This window comes from Rhizophagus irregularis, chromosome 2 (genome assembly GCF_026210795.1).
Source record: "Rhizophagus irregularis chromosome 2, complete sequence".
NCBI classification, from domain to species: Eukaryota; Fungi; Glomeromycota; class Glomeromycetes; order Glomerales; family Glomeraceae; genus Rhizophagus; species Rhizophagus irregularis.
In genome coordinates this window covers 1,786,208-1,802,183 of record NC_089430.1, presented here as the reverse complement: position 1 = coordinate 1,802,183, position 15,976 = coordinate 1,786,208, and the positions used below count along the sequence as shown (strand labels likewise).

General features: G+C 24.2%; 3 protein-coding genes across 3 annotated transcripts; all 3 read right to left on the bottom strand.

Moving 5' to 3' along the window:
• Nucleotides 1-8,218: 8,218 nt before the first annotated feature.
• Nucleotides 8,219-8,584, bottom strand: OCT59_011800 (uncharacterized protein; the record flags this gene model as incomplete). The annotated part of the gene is made up of 2 exons (XM_066134025.1): nt 8,219-8,314; nt 8,399-8,584. The coding sequence occupies 2 exons, from the start codon at nt 8,582-8,584 to the stop codon at nt 8,219-8,221; spliced, it is 282 nt and encodes a 93-aa protein (XP_065989329.1).
• Nucleotides 8,585-10,293: 1,709 nt separating this feature from the next.
• OCT59_011799 (uncharacterized protein) lies at nt 10,294-11,632 on the bottom strand (the record flags this gene model as incomplete). Its single annotated transcript, XM_066134023.1, has 11 exons — nt 10,294-10,346; nt 10,428-10,481; nt 10,572-10,616; nt 10,732-10,740; nt 10,826-10,867; nt 10,943-11,005; nt 11,081-11,126; nt 11,208-11,253; nt 11,332-11,381; nt 11,483-11,530; nt 11,594-11,632. 11 exons carry the CDS (start codon nt 11,630-11,632, stop codon nt 10,294-10,296), a joined length of 495 nt encoding a protein of 164 aa, XP_065989328.1.
• Nucleotides 11,633-15,023: 3,391 nt separating this feature from the next.
• Nucleotides 15,024-15,716, bottom strand: OCT59_011798 (uncharacterized protein; the record flags this gene model as incomplete). Its single annotated transcript, XM_066134022.1, has 6 exons — nt 15,024-15,031; nt 15,099-15,158; nt 15,236-15,268; nt 15,353-15,403; nt 15,470-15,481; nt 15,554-15,716. 6 exons carry the CDS (start codon nt 15,714-15,716, stop codon nt 15,024-15,026), a joined length of 327 nt encoding a protein of 108 aa, XP_065989327.1.
• Between the last annotated feature and the right edge of the window lie 260 nt (nt 15,717-15,976).

Sequence of the window (15,976 nt, the reverse complement as noted above, 5' to 3'; positions counted from 1 at the left end):
GAAACAAAAAGACCATAAAGCCCAAAAAAGAAGTGAACAGCCCAACCAAAAAAAGAAAAAAATAGTTAGTTAAAGAAAATAAATTCCCAATTCCAAAAGACCCAAAATAATTTACCATTTACTAGGATACTGATGCCAAAGTTTTAAAGCCGTTAAAAGGTGGAAAAAACTACTTACAAAAAGTGACGAAGTGGAATGACGAATAAAATGAAAAGAAGGGAGAATAGTTAATATTAATGAAGGACAAAAAGACATACACAACGTTAAGAAATATGTTCAACTTACCAAAAGCTAAGGAAACTAATAAATCTGATGAGTGTACGTGGCAAACAAATGATTGCATATTTTTAATACATTTAATAATCAAAATCAATGAAAGAAAACAAATATGATTAAAAAAAATAAAATAATACGATAATTGAAAATCAAAAGTATATGAAACACATTGAGATCCCCCAATTCCCTCTGTCATCAATTTACAGAGTTGCCACATCGAACGGGCATTCCCATGGTCGAACGAACGAATAAACGAATGAACGAACAATCAAACGAACAAACAAATAATCAACAGCATAATTAACAATCAACATAATCAGCGAACAACATACAACAACATATAACGGCAACATTCTTGGTTCACAACATAAATAGCGTTAGTAATACAAAACATCAAACGATATAAAATAAAATTAACTTCTCTAAATTTTCCCCAAATTATATCCACTTTTACCTTTAATTTCAAACTTCGATAGCTCTCGCTACGAATTATTACTTTTCACAATGTATATTTAATTCTTCTTAAAATTTCCATTTTTCAATTAAAATTAATTAAGCGAACATTAATTAAAGTTTAGGGCGAACCTATTACCTTTAATTAATATTAAACTTTACTAACAAATAATTAAATGAAACTTATATTTTTATTGAGTTCTGTGGATGAGAACTGTGGAATTATTTTGAATTCCGTTCTCTTTTTATACAAATTTTATGCTACTTTCTATTCTATCTATATACTATCTTTTATGTTCTTTTTACATATTATCTTTGAACTATCTTTCTAATATACTATCTATATTTTAAATACACTATCTTTTAATATGCTATCTTTTATATATATATATATTATCTTTTATAACATCTTTGTATTATCTTTTTATATTATCTTTTATATTATTTTATGTTCTTTAATCTTTCCGACATTATTTTATATGTTCTTTCAATCCGCTTCATGTGTTTTGCTTATAATCTATCTTTTGTGGCTTATAATTATTCTTTCTAATCGTTCTTATTGTTAAAGATTGCTAAGCCGCAATTGATCGACTCTATTTATCCTATTGGTTCTTTGTCAATCATTTGATAAATATTACATCATGTAGATCATTACTCTTCCTAAATGTTTATCCTTTTCGGCTAATTATTTATCCATCTACGCCAATTCATAATCAATTTGTTCGTTCTTAATATTTGGCAATTACATTTGGTGATTGAATTTTATCATCTTTTCATGCTTGATATTCGACCGTTTACAACATGCATATATGTAAAAATCAGCACATTTTGAAAAAATTTTATTTTGTTTCACTTCATGTTGGAAGATAAAAATTTTTTTTTATTTCCATATTTGTAACATGTATATCATTTTGAAATAAAGGTAAATAAATAAAAAAAAAAATTACCCTATTCATATTTATATACATTACGTCATTTCAATGAACAGATATTGTAATAACTGGGTTAAGCCTCGATATTTTCTAAGAAAGAAAAATAAATTAAAATTTCGTAATTAATGGGGGCTTATCGATTAAATAAATTCACGTGTAAAAAAAAAATTTTTTTTTTTTCACAATTAACAAATTAAGATTTTCACCAAATTATTCCTTAAACGTATAAGTATGGCAAGCCGTACTAAGTCAAAAGGTTGATAACTTTTCATCATGTTTTATGATGATTTTTCATCATGTTTCATGATAACTTTTCATCATGTTTCATGATGACTTTTCATCATGTTTTATGATAACTTTTCATCATGTTGACATGACGACTTTTCATCATGTTGATCATATTTTTCATCATATTTTATGATGTTTTTCACCATGTGACATGAAATTTTTTTATCATGTGTTGAATAATCTTCATCATGTTTCCTAATATGAAATTTTAATTAACCAAAAATGTCTTGCCAAACTACTGGTTTTTTGATGTTCAGATTTAGAAAATAAGAAATTTTTTTTTTACAAACTTAGAAATTTACCGATTTTCTGGTATTTTGCCATTACACAAATATATATCACATAAAAAATTTTATCACATCACGTTAACAGTATATGAACAAAAGAAAAATAATTCAATAAAAACAATACATATACATAAATATAGGTTGTAAAATTTTTCGTATGGGAAGAGTTCGTATGGGATATCTTAATAAAGATTTTCTTTTTGTAGGGTTCATATGGGATATTTTTAATAAAAATTTTTTTTTTGAGATTTTCTAAGATTCATATAGGATATTTTTGATAAAGATTTTTTTTTTGAGATTTTCTTAGAGTTCATATGGGAAGATGTCTTTGACAGAAAAGCATTTTTTTGAGAGATTCTAGGGTTTGTATGGGATATTTTAAATAAAAATTTTTTTTTTTTGAGATTTTCTAAGATTCATATAGGATATTTTTAATAAAGATTTTTTTTTGAGATTGTTTTTAATTTGATAATTCATCAAATAACGTTGCGAGAACGTTTTTTAATATATAATTCAATAAAAAAAAAGTTCACAATGTTTTTTTCAATAATTCATTAAAAGCATAGCAAAAACGTTTTTTAATATAATTCAATAAAAAAATGGTTCGCAACGTTTTTTTTATTGAATTATACATTAAAAACATTCTCACGGCATTATTTGATGAATTATCAAAAAAACATTGCGAAACTTTTTTTTTATTGAATTAGTATACATTAACGTTCTCGCAGCTATTGATGACATCAGGAAATTTTTTATGCGCAGTAAATGCACAAAAAGGTTGCAAAATTGTGCAAAATTTTGTGCATAAAAAAAATTGATTTGCGCACCCTGAAAATGCACAATGATTGTATATTTAGTAATGTGTAATTAATTGTTCAAAAATTTGCACATTTTTATATAATATATTGTAACTTTATTGAAATGTGCAATATTTGCAACTTTAATAACATAACTTTATAAATTGCGCAAATTTGATATTACTTTATTGCATAATTTGTATTCTAACCTAAAAATACAAGCTAACGCTAAAATCTAAGGCTAAAATCTAACACTAACGCTAAGCAAATTGACAAAATCTAAACCCAACCATAAATATAAAAATTCCAAGAATAGTAAAATCGAAACGCGCGAAAATATAAAAAATAACCAAGTAAAATTGTTAGTAAATTGAAATTAACCGAAATCAATAAACGAAATCAAATAAAATAGTACCAACCGCAAATATAAAAAATCCAAAGAGTAAAATCAAAATAATACCAACCGTAAATATAAAAAATTCAAGGAAAATTAGCAAAATTGAAACGCGCATGTAATAACAATTAAAGGAATAAAAAGTTGAAATTTACCGAATTGTCACATCCAAGGAGACTGAATAATGTAAAAAAGAATCGTTAGAAGCTGTTTGTGAAGATAAAAAATATTAAAAGAATAAAAAAAAATAAAAAACCATACCGAAATATTGCATCTAGGATAATATTTTAATAGGTAGTAGGCATTAGTATACTTTGGAAGGTTCACTTTCTACAAAATAATGAAATGTTAGTACATTTCTTCAAAGTAAACATTAAACAAACTGACCTCCACACACTTACCCCATATTCCAGGAAGCTGAAACCCTGTAAATTAAAGAAAAAAATTAAAAAAATAATTTATTTTTTTTTATTTTTTTTAAAAAAACAATAAGTTTTGAAATGAAACTTACCTATCGAACGTTCAAGAACAGAAGCTGAAACCCACAAAATAGAAAAAAAATAAATTTTTTTTTTTAAAAAAATAAAGTTTTGAAGTGTGTTCAAAATGAACTTACCTATCTAAAGTCCAAGAACTGAAGCCAAAACCTACCAAATAAAAGAAAATAAATTAATTAAATAAAAAAAAAATAATTTAAAAAAAGACTCGAAGCTTTTGCTTCAAAACCATCTATCAAAGCCCAAAACTGAAGTTGATACAAAACAAAAAAAAATCAACATATAATTTTTTTAAAAAAATTATTTAAAAAAAAAAAAGAATTTCGAAGTGTTTACTTCAAAATTCACCTATAAGAGCCCAAGAACGCCAATACCTACAAATAAACAAAAAAAATATTATTAAAAAAGTATATTTATATTGAATAATAAAAGTTTTGAAGCTTACACTTCAAAATTTACTCATCCAAAGTCTATGATCCAAAACCCAAAACCTAAAAATAGAAGAAAGAAATTAAAAAAAAAATATTTTAAAAGTTTCAAAGCGAAAGCAAAGCTTCGAAACTCACCTAACAAAGACCAAGTATCAGAAGACGAAACTTACAAAATAAAAAAAAAGAAAATTATTAAAAGTTTAAAAAAACTTTTTTAAAAAAAAGTTTTGAAGCGTTTAACCACCTTAAGTTTCAAAGCTTTCGAAACTTACCGAATTGAAGCCAATATCTATACAATAGAAGAAAAATATTTAATAAAAAATAAATAATAGTTTCGAAACGAAACTTTGAAAAACATTAAATTAAAAGAAAAAAATAAATAAAAAATAATTTTTTTATAGTTTCGCAACGAAACTTTGAAAAGAAAAAAAAAATAATTTATTTAGTTTTGTTGTGAAACTTCGAAAGAGTTTTAAATAAAAATAAATTAAAGAAAAAAAATAAAATAAAAAATAATTTTTTTAAAGTTTCGTTGTGAAACTTCGAAAGAGTTTTAAATAAAAAAAAAATTTAAAAATTAATTTGTTAAAGATTATCACTTATCTATTATATACGTGATAATCATTCTTCGGAAAGATATCATGTGTCAAAATTTTGGTCGAAATTTCGCACAGTCCTAACTTTGGCCAAAACTTAGCCGAAAGTCACATGACCGAAATCGACTAGTGGAACGCAGTGGTTATAAATAGTTTTAATTGGCTATATTTCTCTTATGTGTATTACATGTGCAATATTTTGTGCAAATTTTATGCAAAAATGACATATACAATATTTTACAATAAATTGCAAAAAATTTTGCTCATTATTGCATAAAATTTGTGCAATTTAAAATTTTGTGCAATATATTGAACAATATTGAACTTATTGCACATTAATGTACAATATTGACCCCTCCGAAATTTACTGATGGAATTATCAAAAAAACTCTCAAAAAAAAAATTATCAAAAATATTTTATATGAATCTTAGAAAATCTCAAAAAATTTTTTTATTAGAAATATCCTAGAATCTTTCAAAAAAAAAACTTATCTATCATCCCATAGAATTCTTAAAAAAAAAATCTTTATTTATCAAAAATATCCTATACGAATCTTAGAACATCTCAAAAAAAAAAAATTTTTATTAAAAATATCCCATACGAATCCTACAAAAAGAAAATCTTTATTAAAAAGTCCCATACGAACTCTTTCCATACGAACTCAAAAAATCTCAAAAAAAATATTTTCTATCAAAGATATCCCATACGAACTCTTCCCATACGAAAAATTTTACAACCTATATTTATGTATATGTATTGTTTTTATTGAATTATTTTTCTTTTGTTCATATACTGTTAATGTGGTGTCACTGGTGTGATAAAATTTTTTATGTGATATATATTTGTGTAATGGCAAAATACCAGAAAATCGGTAAATTTCTAAGTTTGTAAAAAAAAATTTCTTATTTTCTAAATCTGAACATCAAAAAACCAGTAGTTTGGCAAGACATTTTTAATTTCATATTAGGAAACATGATGAAGATTATTCAACACATGATGAAAAAATTTCATGTCACATGGTGAAAAACATCATAAAATATGATGAAAAATATGATCAACATGATGAAAAGTCATCATGTCAACATGATGAAAAGTTATCATAAAACATGATGAAAAGTCATCATGAAACATGATGAAAAGTTATCATGAAACATGATGAAAAATCATCATAAAATATGATGAAAAGTTATCAACCTTTTGACCAGCATACTTGTTTTCTATCCTACGATAAATATGATCTATGTCAACAACACAAAAAAAAATGCAAAAATATGTTTACGTGACAATTGACAATGCGTTATTTATTTTATAACGCGCTCACTCTGACATAATAACCAAAGCAAATAAAGTCGAAAACTATTTATATAATTGAAGAATTAATAATTAATTATTTATTTAAATGCTTATTAAAAACAAAGAACTAAATAAAAATATGATCTGCTTAAAGATCTAATTAATAATGATCTGATGTGGCGAAACGGCAACATCATACCATTATTAAGCATACCCGTACAATAACATACAAGTATAAAATATTCTATTACCTTGTTGATATATTAGAATCTCTTATAATTTTTATCCGAATAGTGCTAAAATAATAAGAATTCTATAAATATTTAATAAAATGTAAATATTAGTACATGCTAACAAAGTATTAATCCATATACAAAGCCTATAAAACTGATAATTATATTCTTTTGATTTGCATTTATCGTTTATAGTTAAAAAATGCATTAGATACGCTTAAAAGCAATTTTTTACAAATAAATATATGATATATTAAGCTTTAAGTAATAATAAAAATGCTTTTTGTCATATTTATAGACCATAATTAATATTTTTATAGTTTAATTTTAGCGTTATTCAATAATTCAAAAGATAAAAAATTTTTGGGAAAAACTCTAATAAATGATCATTTTCCTAGTTTTTATTCAAAAAATTTTTATAAGGTTACCTGATTTATAAAAAAAATTATACCCAAATTTCAAATTAATTAATATTAATTAAATTAATTGATTTTGTAACATCACTCAGTAGTGCGCAGTAGTGCTTTGTTTTATCCAGTTTATGATCCGGACTGAATTTCATACGCAGTCATACGCAGTCCGTCTTTCCAAGTTGCTCTATATACTTTACCAAATCCACCTTCTGAAATATACCTAGGGTTAATAAATCTATCATAAGGTATCTATTCTAACTTTTGAAAACGATTATTTAATTATTTGCCGAAACTCACATTAAAATTTCCTTTTTAAATCATCGTGTAACATTATTCCTAAAATAGAAATTACAATTCTGGCCGGAATTATAATTTGGCCTGAATTCTTACCAAAATTGTCAAACAGTTAGTCAAATGTCAGAATCACGGTTATGGCCGGTTATGGCTAATTTCATTAAATATAATATAAATTTCTGGAATAATAATAATATCTTAATGTTGGTCGAAATCATCTTTTCAGCCACATGAAAAATCGATTTTCACGATATTTTTATATCCTTTTTTATATATGAATAACAATAGTAAGACGAATCATTAAAGATAAGTTAGTTTAATCACTTGTTTTTGGAAATAAACTGAGGGTTGCTAACTATTTATAGAAAAAAATAAAAAGTAATGGTTAGACATACCTTCTCATTATTACACCATTGAATTATTGTTGCTTCTGCGTAAAAAAAAAACTTTAATGAATTATATAATTTATATATTTTCCATGAATACCATTAAGGCCACTAATATAGATGGTAATATTATTGTTTTACTATTCCAAGACAATCCTTTATTTCTTAATACCCAATCATAAAACTTCCACCGCTTGCATATTCAAAAACTATAATATATTTGGATCTTGAGATATTCCATATATCTAACATTATTATAACTTGACTGTAACAATTGGTACAATTTTAAATGTATTTTAACCTATTAAACCATAAAAACTATTTTACTAAAGTAAAGAATAAAATTAAATTATATCAATTGAATTAAATGATTCATTAAAAAAAGCATTCTTCACATTTTGTGATTCATGAACACATTTTAAAGCAACTCTCTTAGAACTTATATTGTAGCAAATCCACCCTTATATTTTTATTATATCTTTAAATTGATCATATAGTAACCATTCAAGCATTACATCATTACAATCAACAATTTTTAATTTCATTTCTTTAATAAAATTATCAATACTTTCATTTCATTATTAAATTTTTCATTAAATAATTTGATTACACCATTTGTTTGTGTTTGAATATTTTTTTTTTTCACATTATTTACAATAATATTTAATTTGAAGAATTATAATATAACCTTTTGTATCAGGATCTTGAGAAGTTCCATAACTATTCTCTGTTGAATAAAATTCCTATTTTTTTTTTTAAAAAAAAAATACGTTTGTTTAAAGAAAAAAATACTTTAAATTAAATTTGTTATAAAACAATTTTCATACCTCATTAGTAATACTTTGTAATAAGCTATAAGAATATTTTAAAATCACTTTTTTATCTGATTTTCTTTTACTATCCATATTTAATTTTAATGGGTCATTCTTCCGTATTGTTATAGCAGAATCATCTTTTCTTTTAATTTCATTAAATTGATCGATTATATGGTATCCATTCAAATGCTGTATCATGATAATTTTATGAAATTATCTGATTTTTTCATTTTCACTGGTCCATTTTGTAAAATTTCTTTTAAATTATTTATTAAACATGGATTACATAATATTGTGTACGTTTTCTCACCACATATTTTACAATAATTTTCACAATATTTCTCTTGAAAAACTAAAATATAACTTTTCATATATGGATCTTGTGATATTTTGTACAATTTCATGCTATATGGAAAATTAAAACCTTACAAAGTAAAAAAAATACACATATATTATTATAAGCATGTTAACATGATAAAAAAAGTCAGGAAATTTATTTATACCTCACTTAAAAATTCATAATATTAATAATATCATAACGGTTTATTAAGCAAACTTTCTTATCCAATCCTCTTATCAATTCTTTTTACCGCGAAAATTATAATGTAATGGAACATTATTCCATATTGCTAAATTTGCTATAGCTTTTTCACCAATTTATCATTATTAAATTGATCATATGGTATTCATTCAAATATTGGTATATTCATATTAATAATTTCTGATCGCACGGATTGAATGAAATCGTCAATCTCTTTATTTCCACTGTTCCAATTTGTAAAATTTTCTAAGTAATCCTTTTGGCATGGATGGCACCAATTATATGTTACATATGTATATACCTTCTATCACATTTTTAACAATATTCATCTTAAATATAATTTTTTGTATCTGGATCTTAAAACATTCCATATATTTTTAACTTACAAGGGTATGACTGGGTTGGCATATATTTTTGGATCTTACAAAATATACATATATATATATTAATATGATGTTAAAAAAAAGAAATAAAGAATTAAAAGAATATTTAAATTAATGAAATTTATTACCTCAAGAAGTAACTAAAAAACTTTAAATAAATGGTTTAGAAAATCACAAGATTCTAATAAATATTTATTTCGATAATAATTCAAAAATGAGAAACGAATTAGAAATAATCAATAATATCTTATCGAACTGCGGTCATTTTCAACTAGTAGATCAACTAAGCTTTTTATATATTTCATATGAAGCCAGATTACTCAATTTTAATAATTTTTCTGAGCCTGAAATTCTGATGATTATTACGAAGAAAAATGATAAGATAATTGGTATGAAATCTTTTGGTATTTATTAATAAAATTAATTGAAAAAATGTATTAATAAGATTATAATAATTAAATAGAATCTTGTCTCTTTACTGCAAGTTTACATTTCTTAATTGAAAAATAATGGCGATCTTTTAGAACTAAAAAATCCTAGCGTGAAATATTCAGGTATTTTTTATAATGACAATAATCAAAATAATTGTAAATGCTCTAAGATTTAACCCATTAAATAGCACTAGTCAAAAAAGGACAATTTGGCCTAAATTTGACCAGGTCGAATATAGGTCGAATGATGGTCTAACATGTGTCAAATTGAGGTCGAATTTTCGGGCGCATTTAGGGTGCCAATCATCCCAAATTCGGACTAATTATTCGACCATTATTTAGGCTTAAATTGACCAATATTCGACCTTAAAACTTTAAGCCAAATTATGGTCTAATAACAACCCATTTATTTACAATTTTTTTTATCAAATTTATTATTAAATAAATGTATTTATTAATGCCTAAATACTTTATAATTATATTATTATTATTGCATCTATCTAATTTACAAAAAGTATTTCTAATTCAAATACAATTCCACAATTACATGATTCATGTATTCGTATATATGAATCTTTGATCGTTCTTTGGCAATCCACCCAAACCTATAAAAAAAAGAGAAGAACGGTTAGTAACTGTTCATAATATTAAAAAAAATAAGAAAAAAAACCAAGATTCGTACTTACTTACGAATCTTTGGTTTTTTCCATTCTTTGGAAGACACCCGAGACACCCAAGACCTAAAAAGAAAAGAAAAGAACGGTTATTAGTAACCGTTCATAATAATATTAAAAAAAATTGAAAAAAAATAAACCAAGATTCGTACTTACGAATCTTGGTTCCTCTTTTCCTAAAGGTCAGAAGCCCACCCGATCCTAAAAAAAAAGAAAGAATGGTTATTAGTAACCGTTCATAATATTAAAAAAAAAATAAAAAAAAATAAGATTCGTACGTGAAATCTTTGGGTTTTTCCGTTCTTCGGAAGCCCACCCGAACTAGCTATAAAAAAATAAGAAAGAATGGTTAGTAAACCATTCGTAATAATAAAAAATAATAAAAAATTAAAGATTCGTATCATACTTACGAATCTTTGGATTTTCATTCTTCGGAAGCCCACCCGAACTAGCTATAAAAAAAAAGAAAGAATGGTTAATAAACCATTCGTAATAATAAAAAATAAAAAAAAATTAAAGATTCGTACTTACGAATCTTTGGGTAGTACGAATCTTTGGGTTTTCATTCTTCGGAAGCCCACCTGAACTAGCTATAAAAAAAAAGAAAGAATAGTTAATAAACCATTCGTAATAATAAAAAATAAAAAAAAATTAAAGATTCGTACTTACGAATCTTTGGGTTTTCATTCTTTGGAAGCCCACCCGAACTAGCTATAAAAAAAAGAAAAAAACGGTTAATAAACCATTCATATACTAAAAAAAACAAAAAAAAGAACCAAGATTCGTACTTACGAATTTTGGTTTCTTGGTTTTCCTTCTTCGGAAGCCCACCCGAAACCTAAAAAATAGAAAAGAACGGTTAGTAAACCGTTCATATATTAAAAAAACAAAAAAAAGAACCAAGATTCGTACTTACTTACGAATCTTGGTTTCTTGGTTTTCCTTCTTCGGAAGCCCACCCGAAACCTAAAAAATAGAAAAGAACGGTTATTAGTAACCGTTCGTAATACAAGAACGGTTAGTAACCGTTCCATAATATTAAAAAAAACTACTAAGATTCTACTTACGAATCTTAGTTTTTTTATTATCACGAAGCTCATTTCGTCTGGCAATACCTGCAAGAAAAAGATGTTAAAATGTTTCTAAAGTAAAAAAAACGGCTTCCCCTTCCCATTTACCTTATTATCCAAAGTCCGGTGCGTAGTTTCGACCGGCATTCCCATAGAATTACTACGAAAAGGGAAAGGGCCACATTTAAAATTTAAAAAAAAATAAAATAAAATTATTTTTTTTTGTTTTTTTCCGCGCCTATAGAGCCAAAGGATGAGGAAAAGAAGAAATAAAAGTTTAAAAAAGAATGCATAAGATTCTTTTTTAAACTTTTGATACGCGTAACATGTGACGCGGCTATTCGACCAACATGGTTAGTTATTCGACCAATGTCTAATCATAGATCATTGCTAATTAAGGTCGAATTTTTAATTTTAGTCGAATATAGGCCAAATTTTACTAAGGCCGAATATTCCTTTTTCGACTAGTGTAGAATCCTTGCAATTTGGTATTTCTCAAGTGAATATTAGTAAAGATGATAAACATTTGTCATATTTATAATAACAGTTGTTTTTTTATTACCGATTACTACTAGCTATTAATTATTTTTATTTATTCATTTTTTTTAAATCAGTATATCAAATCAAAAGGCAAAGTATAAATCTAGCACCAAACTATAAATAATTATTAATTTCTATTTGATAGTTTATTGGTTACTAAAAATTATAAAATTTATATTTATGTATTTTTATTTATCATTAGATTCTAAAATTTTTAACTAACATTAAAAAATTTGTTTACAAATTTACACTTTATTATAAATTATAATTTAAAAAGAGGTTGATTCTTTTTTTTTTTTTGCCTTTCAGTAATTAGGAAATTGCATTTTTTCAAAAAAAAAATATATCAATCAAAGTTGAAGAATAAGAGTATAAATAGGAATAATATTAGATAATATTTTAAATTGTAATGATTTTATCGTTTAACTTATATGAACTATGAACTATATTATATTTATTCAAAATGTAAAATTAATAATCTGTTCGTAATAATTATATTGAAATATGGAATAAAATATTCGTTTTTATATTACTAGTAATAATTTTTAATTCATCCAATAGGATCAAATTCACATAAAAAGGAACTTAGTAGTAGTAATCCATAAATAAAATATTGTTTCTAATAACATGGAATTTTAATATTGTTGAAATAATAATTACGTGATAAAATGAAAGTTAGTATCAGATACTTCAATTTATTTATAATGCATATTTGAATTATATACTTTACTTTTTAATCAGATATTAAATTTATTAATCCTTGTAGTTAAATAGGTTTTAATAAAGCGATGATACTATTAATTTTAAAGCTGTAATTAACTTTAAATAAGCTTTAAAAAACTATTGATTAAAAATATTTCTCATTTATATTAACAAAAATACTTTAACGGAACTAAAATATACTTTATATAAATTACTTTTTATAACAGTTTAACGAAAAGTGAATGAATATGCTTGTCCTTTTCTGAGTAAGTTTATTACCTTTATTAATATTTTAACTATTCCTATTATACTGTATGACAATAAAAATAAAAAATAGTGTAATTTATTAATAAACTTTCAAATTATTCTGAGAAATTTATTAATAATAAATAACACTGTAATTGTTTAGGACACACAGTATAAGTTGTTAGGATACTAATATCATATTAATTTTACGCACAATACTTGCAAATTTAATAATTTTTGAAAGGTACATTTGATAGATTAATAGGATCCATTTAATAATTTTTTAATAGAGTCTGTTTGATAATTTTTTTTAAATAAGAACTGAATCATGAATATCGGAATTATAGCAAAATTATATTAATGTTAAAATAATATTAAAATGATATCATTTAAAATTTTAAGATTCCTGTAAGTCTATAATAATTAATTTTATTGAATACTTCAATTTTAGATAATTTTACTTTATAATTTATTTTTTAGGTTACTGCGGAAACTAAGTCTATCGAGTTTTTATTCTTAAAAAAAAAAAAAAGTATTTAATATTATAATTAACCTTTTTATCACATATTTTTAATATTTTTTGTAATTTTGACCAATAACAAAAAATTTGATAAACATTAAAAATCTATAGGTATTCATTCATATTCCAGACAATAATTAATTTGCTCTGATAATTTAACATTAATAGTAAAAATAAATAATTTATTAATAGACAATAGTTAATGAAACTTTTACGCGGGCGCAGACTTTTTTATACTTATTTTTTTTTAAAAAAAAAATTATTCTAACTCTTTCAAACGTATTTCTTATATTCATTTATATTCATATTTACAACATCTACAATTTATAATGTAATTTTAATGTCTAAAAATATTACTTGTTAATAATTATATTCTCAATAAATATTTTATTATAGAAATTAATTAATTATTAAGATTTGGACTGAATTATAAACTAAACTTAATAAGTTAGTATTAGAACATTAGTAAATAATGAAATTCTATTATATCATCTAAACTAACTGCAAATTAATATAGATTATTACAAAACTGTAAATAGTATTACATCACTCTTACAAACTATTATTTATTTAATCAATTGGTAGTATACCTTTATATGCAGAAATTACTATTGCATTACATAATCTACAATACTCTATAATGCTTTATATCCAATTAAAATTTCCTTTGGACTAAATATTCGTATGGTAAATAAAACAGTATGCATTTGACGCTACAGTAGTATTTGGTAATTTTCGTGAAATTTAAGATTTGGACATTAGTTAACTAAATATCAGTATATTAGCAATTGGTTTCGATTAGAGATGGCAACGGTCACGGTCATTAACCGGTTATGACCGGTCATGACCGTGACCGATATCGGTCGGTCAAAGACCTCTGACCGACCGTTTGACCGACCGGTCTGACCGACCGGTTAACCGACCGTTTGACCGACCGTTTAACCGATCCTAAAAACATTTGCGAAACGTAATTTAATAAAAAAAAATGTTTTGCAAACGTTTTTTTAATTATTTTAATAGAAAATGTTGCGAAAACGTTTTTTATTAAGTATTTCAATTAAATTACGTTTTGCAAACGTTTTCAGGATCAGTTAACCAGTCGGTCAAACGGTCGGTTAACCGGTCGGTCAGACCGGTCGGTCAAATGGTCGGTCGGTCGGTCAAAGGTTCTTGACCGGTTATGACCGACCGATGACCGACCATGACCGACCGTTGCCATCCCTAGTTTCGATCATATTATAATAAAATCAAATTAATTTCAATAATATAGCAAAAATCTATAATATTATAAACTTGTTCAAATTATAAGTTTATTCATATTCTATATATTGTATACAAGTTTATAAATAAATAAATGAATTATATATATATAAATTACAAACTAAGAAAGTTGCAATTACTCTAGTCTTAGTGTTTAAATAATCCTAAATAAAATAATAAATAAATAGTAATCTAATTTAATAAATAGTTAAGATCCATCTTACTCGCAGAATGATTTCTTTGCATATATTAGTATCCAATTTAATGATATCATATTTCTAAAATTTAATATTAATTACATTAATAATGATAAAAATAAAAAATGAAAATTTCAATAATAATTACCTTCATTATTATTTGAATTGACTTTTTTATTAGAGTAATAAGCTAAATCTTTTTCATAATCTATTTTATTATAATAAATAAAAATTTGATTATTTGATTTACAGCATTGTAATAATTATTTAAAAGTGAGCTATTACCATCAAAATAACTTCTTTTATTAGATTTCTCTTCTATTTTATTTAAAAAATAAATGAATATAAATTAGAATTATAAGTCGAAATTTTTTAAAAAAATATATCATTTGCTAATCTTACCAATAATCAAACCATCTTGTAAATCAAAATCAAATTGTATACTATGATAAGCTATAAAAATAAAGTTAACATGGTAAAAAAATAACAATATTAAGTTAAACATATTTTAAAAATTACCATCTTGTTCTTCTATTAAATAAATAAAATGAATAATTAATATTATATTGTAAAAAGTAAAACTGTATAATAAAAAATTCTTACCTTTTGTTGCATTTTTTGGTTCAGGTAAATTTTCAAAATTATAAACGCTACTACTAATATTCATATTACTAGAATTTACACTAAAATTCCCAAAAAAGGAACTATCACTAGAACTAGAATTTACATTAAATCTTGTACTTAATCGAGAGTTATTAATAGTCATAATTTTACTAATTATTCTTTGTTCATTTTCATTTTGACAATGCCATCTATAAATATCCTTTATTTTATAATAAAGAGTGTAAATATCAGGTCTTTTCGTAGGTTTAGCATCCCAACATTGTTCCATTAATTCTTTATATTCTAAAGGAGTGCCTGGTATTATTTTTGGTCTCATTCCCTTTACTATTTTTATTGCAAGATCATAATCATGTTTATTATTAAAAGGTGGTTGTCCAGATGAGATTTCCCACATAAGTATGC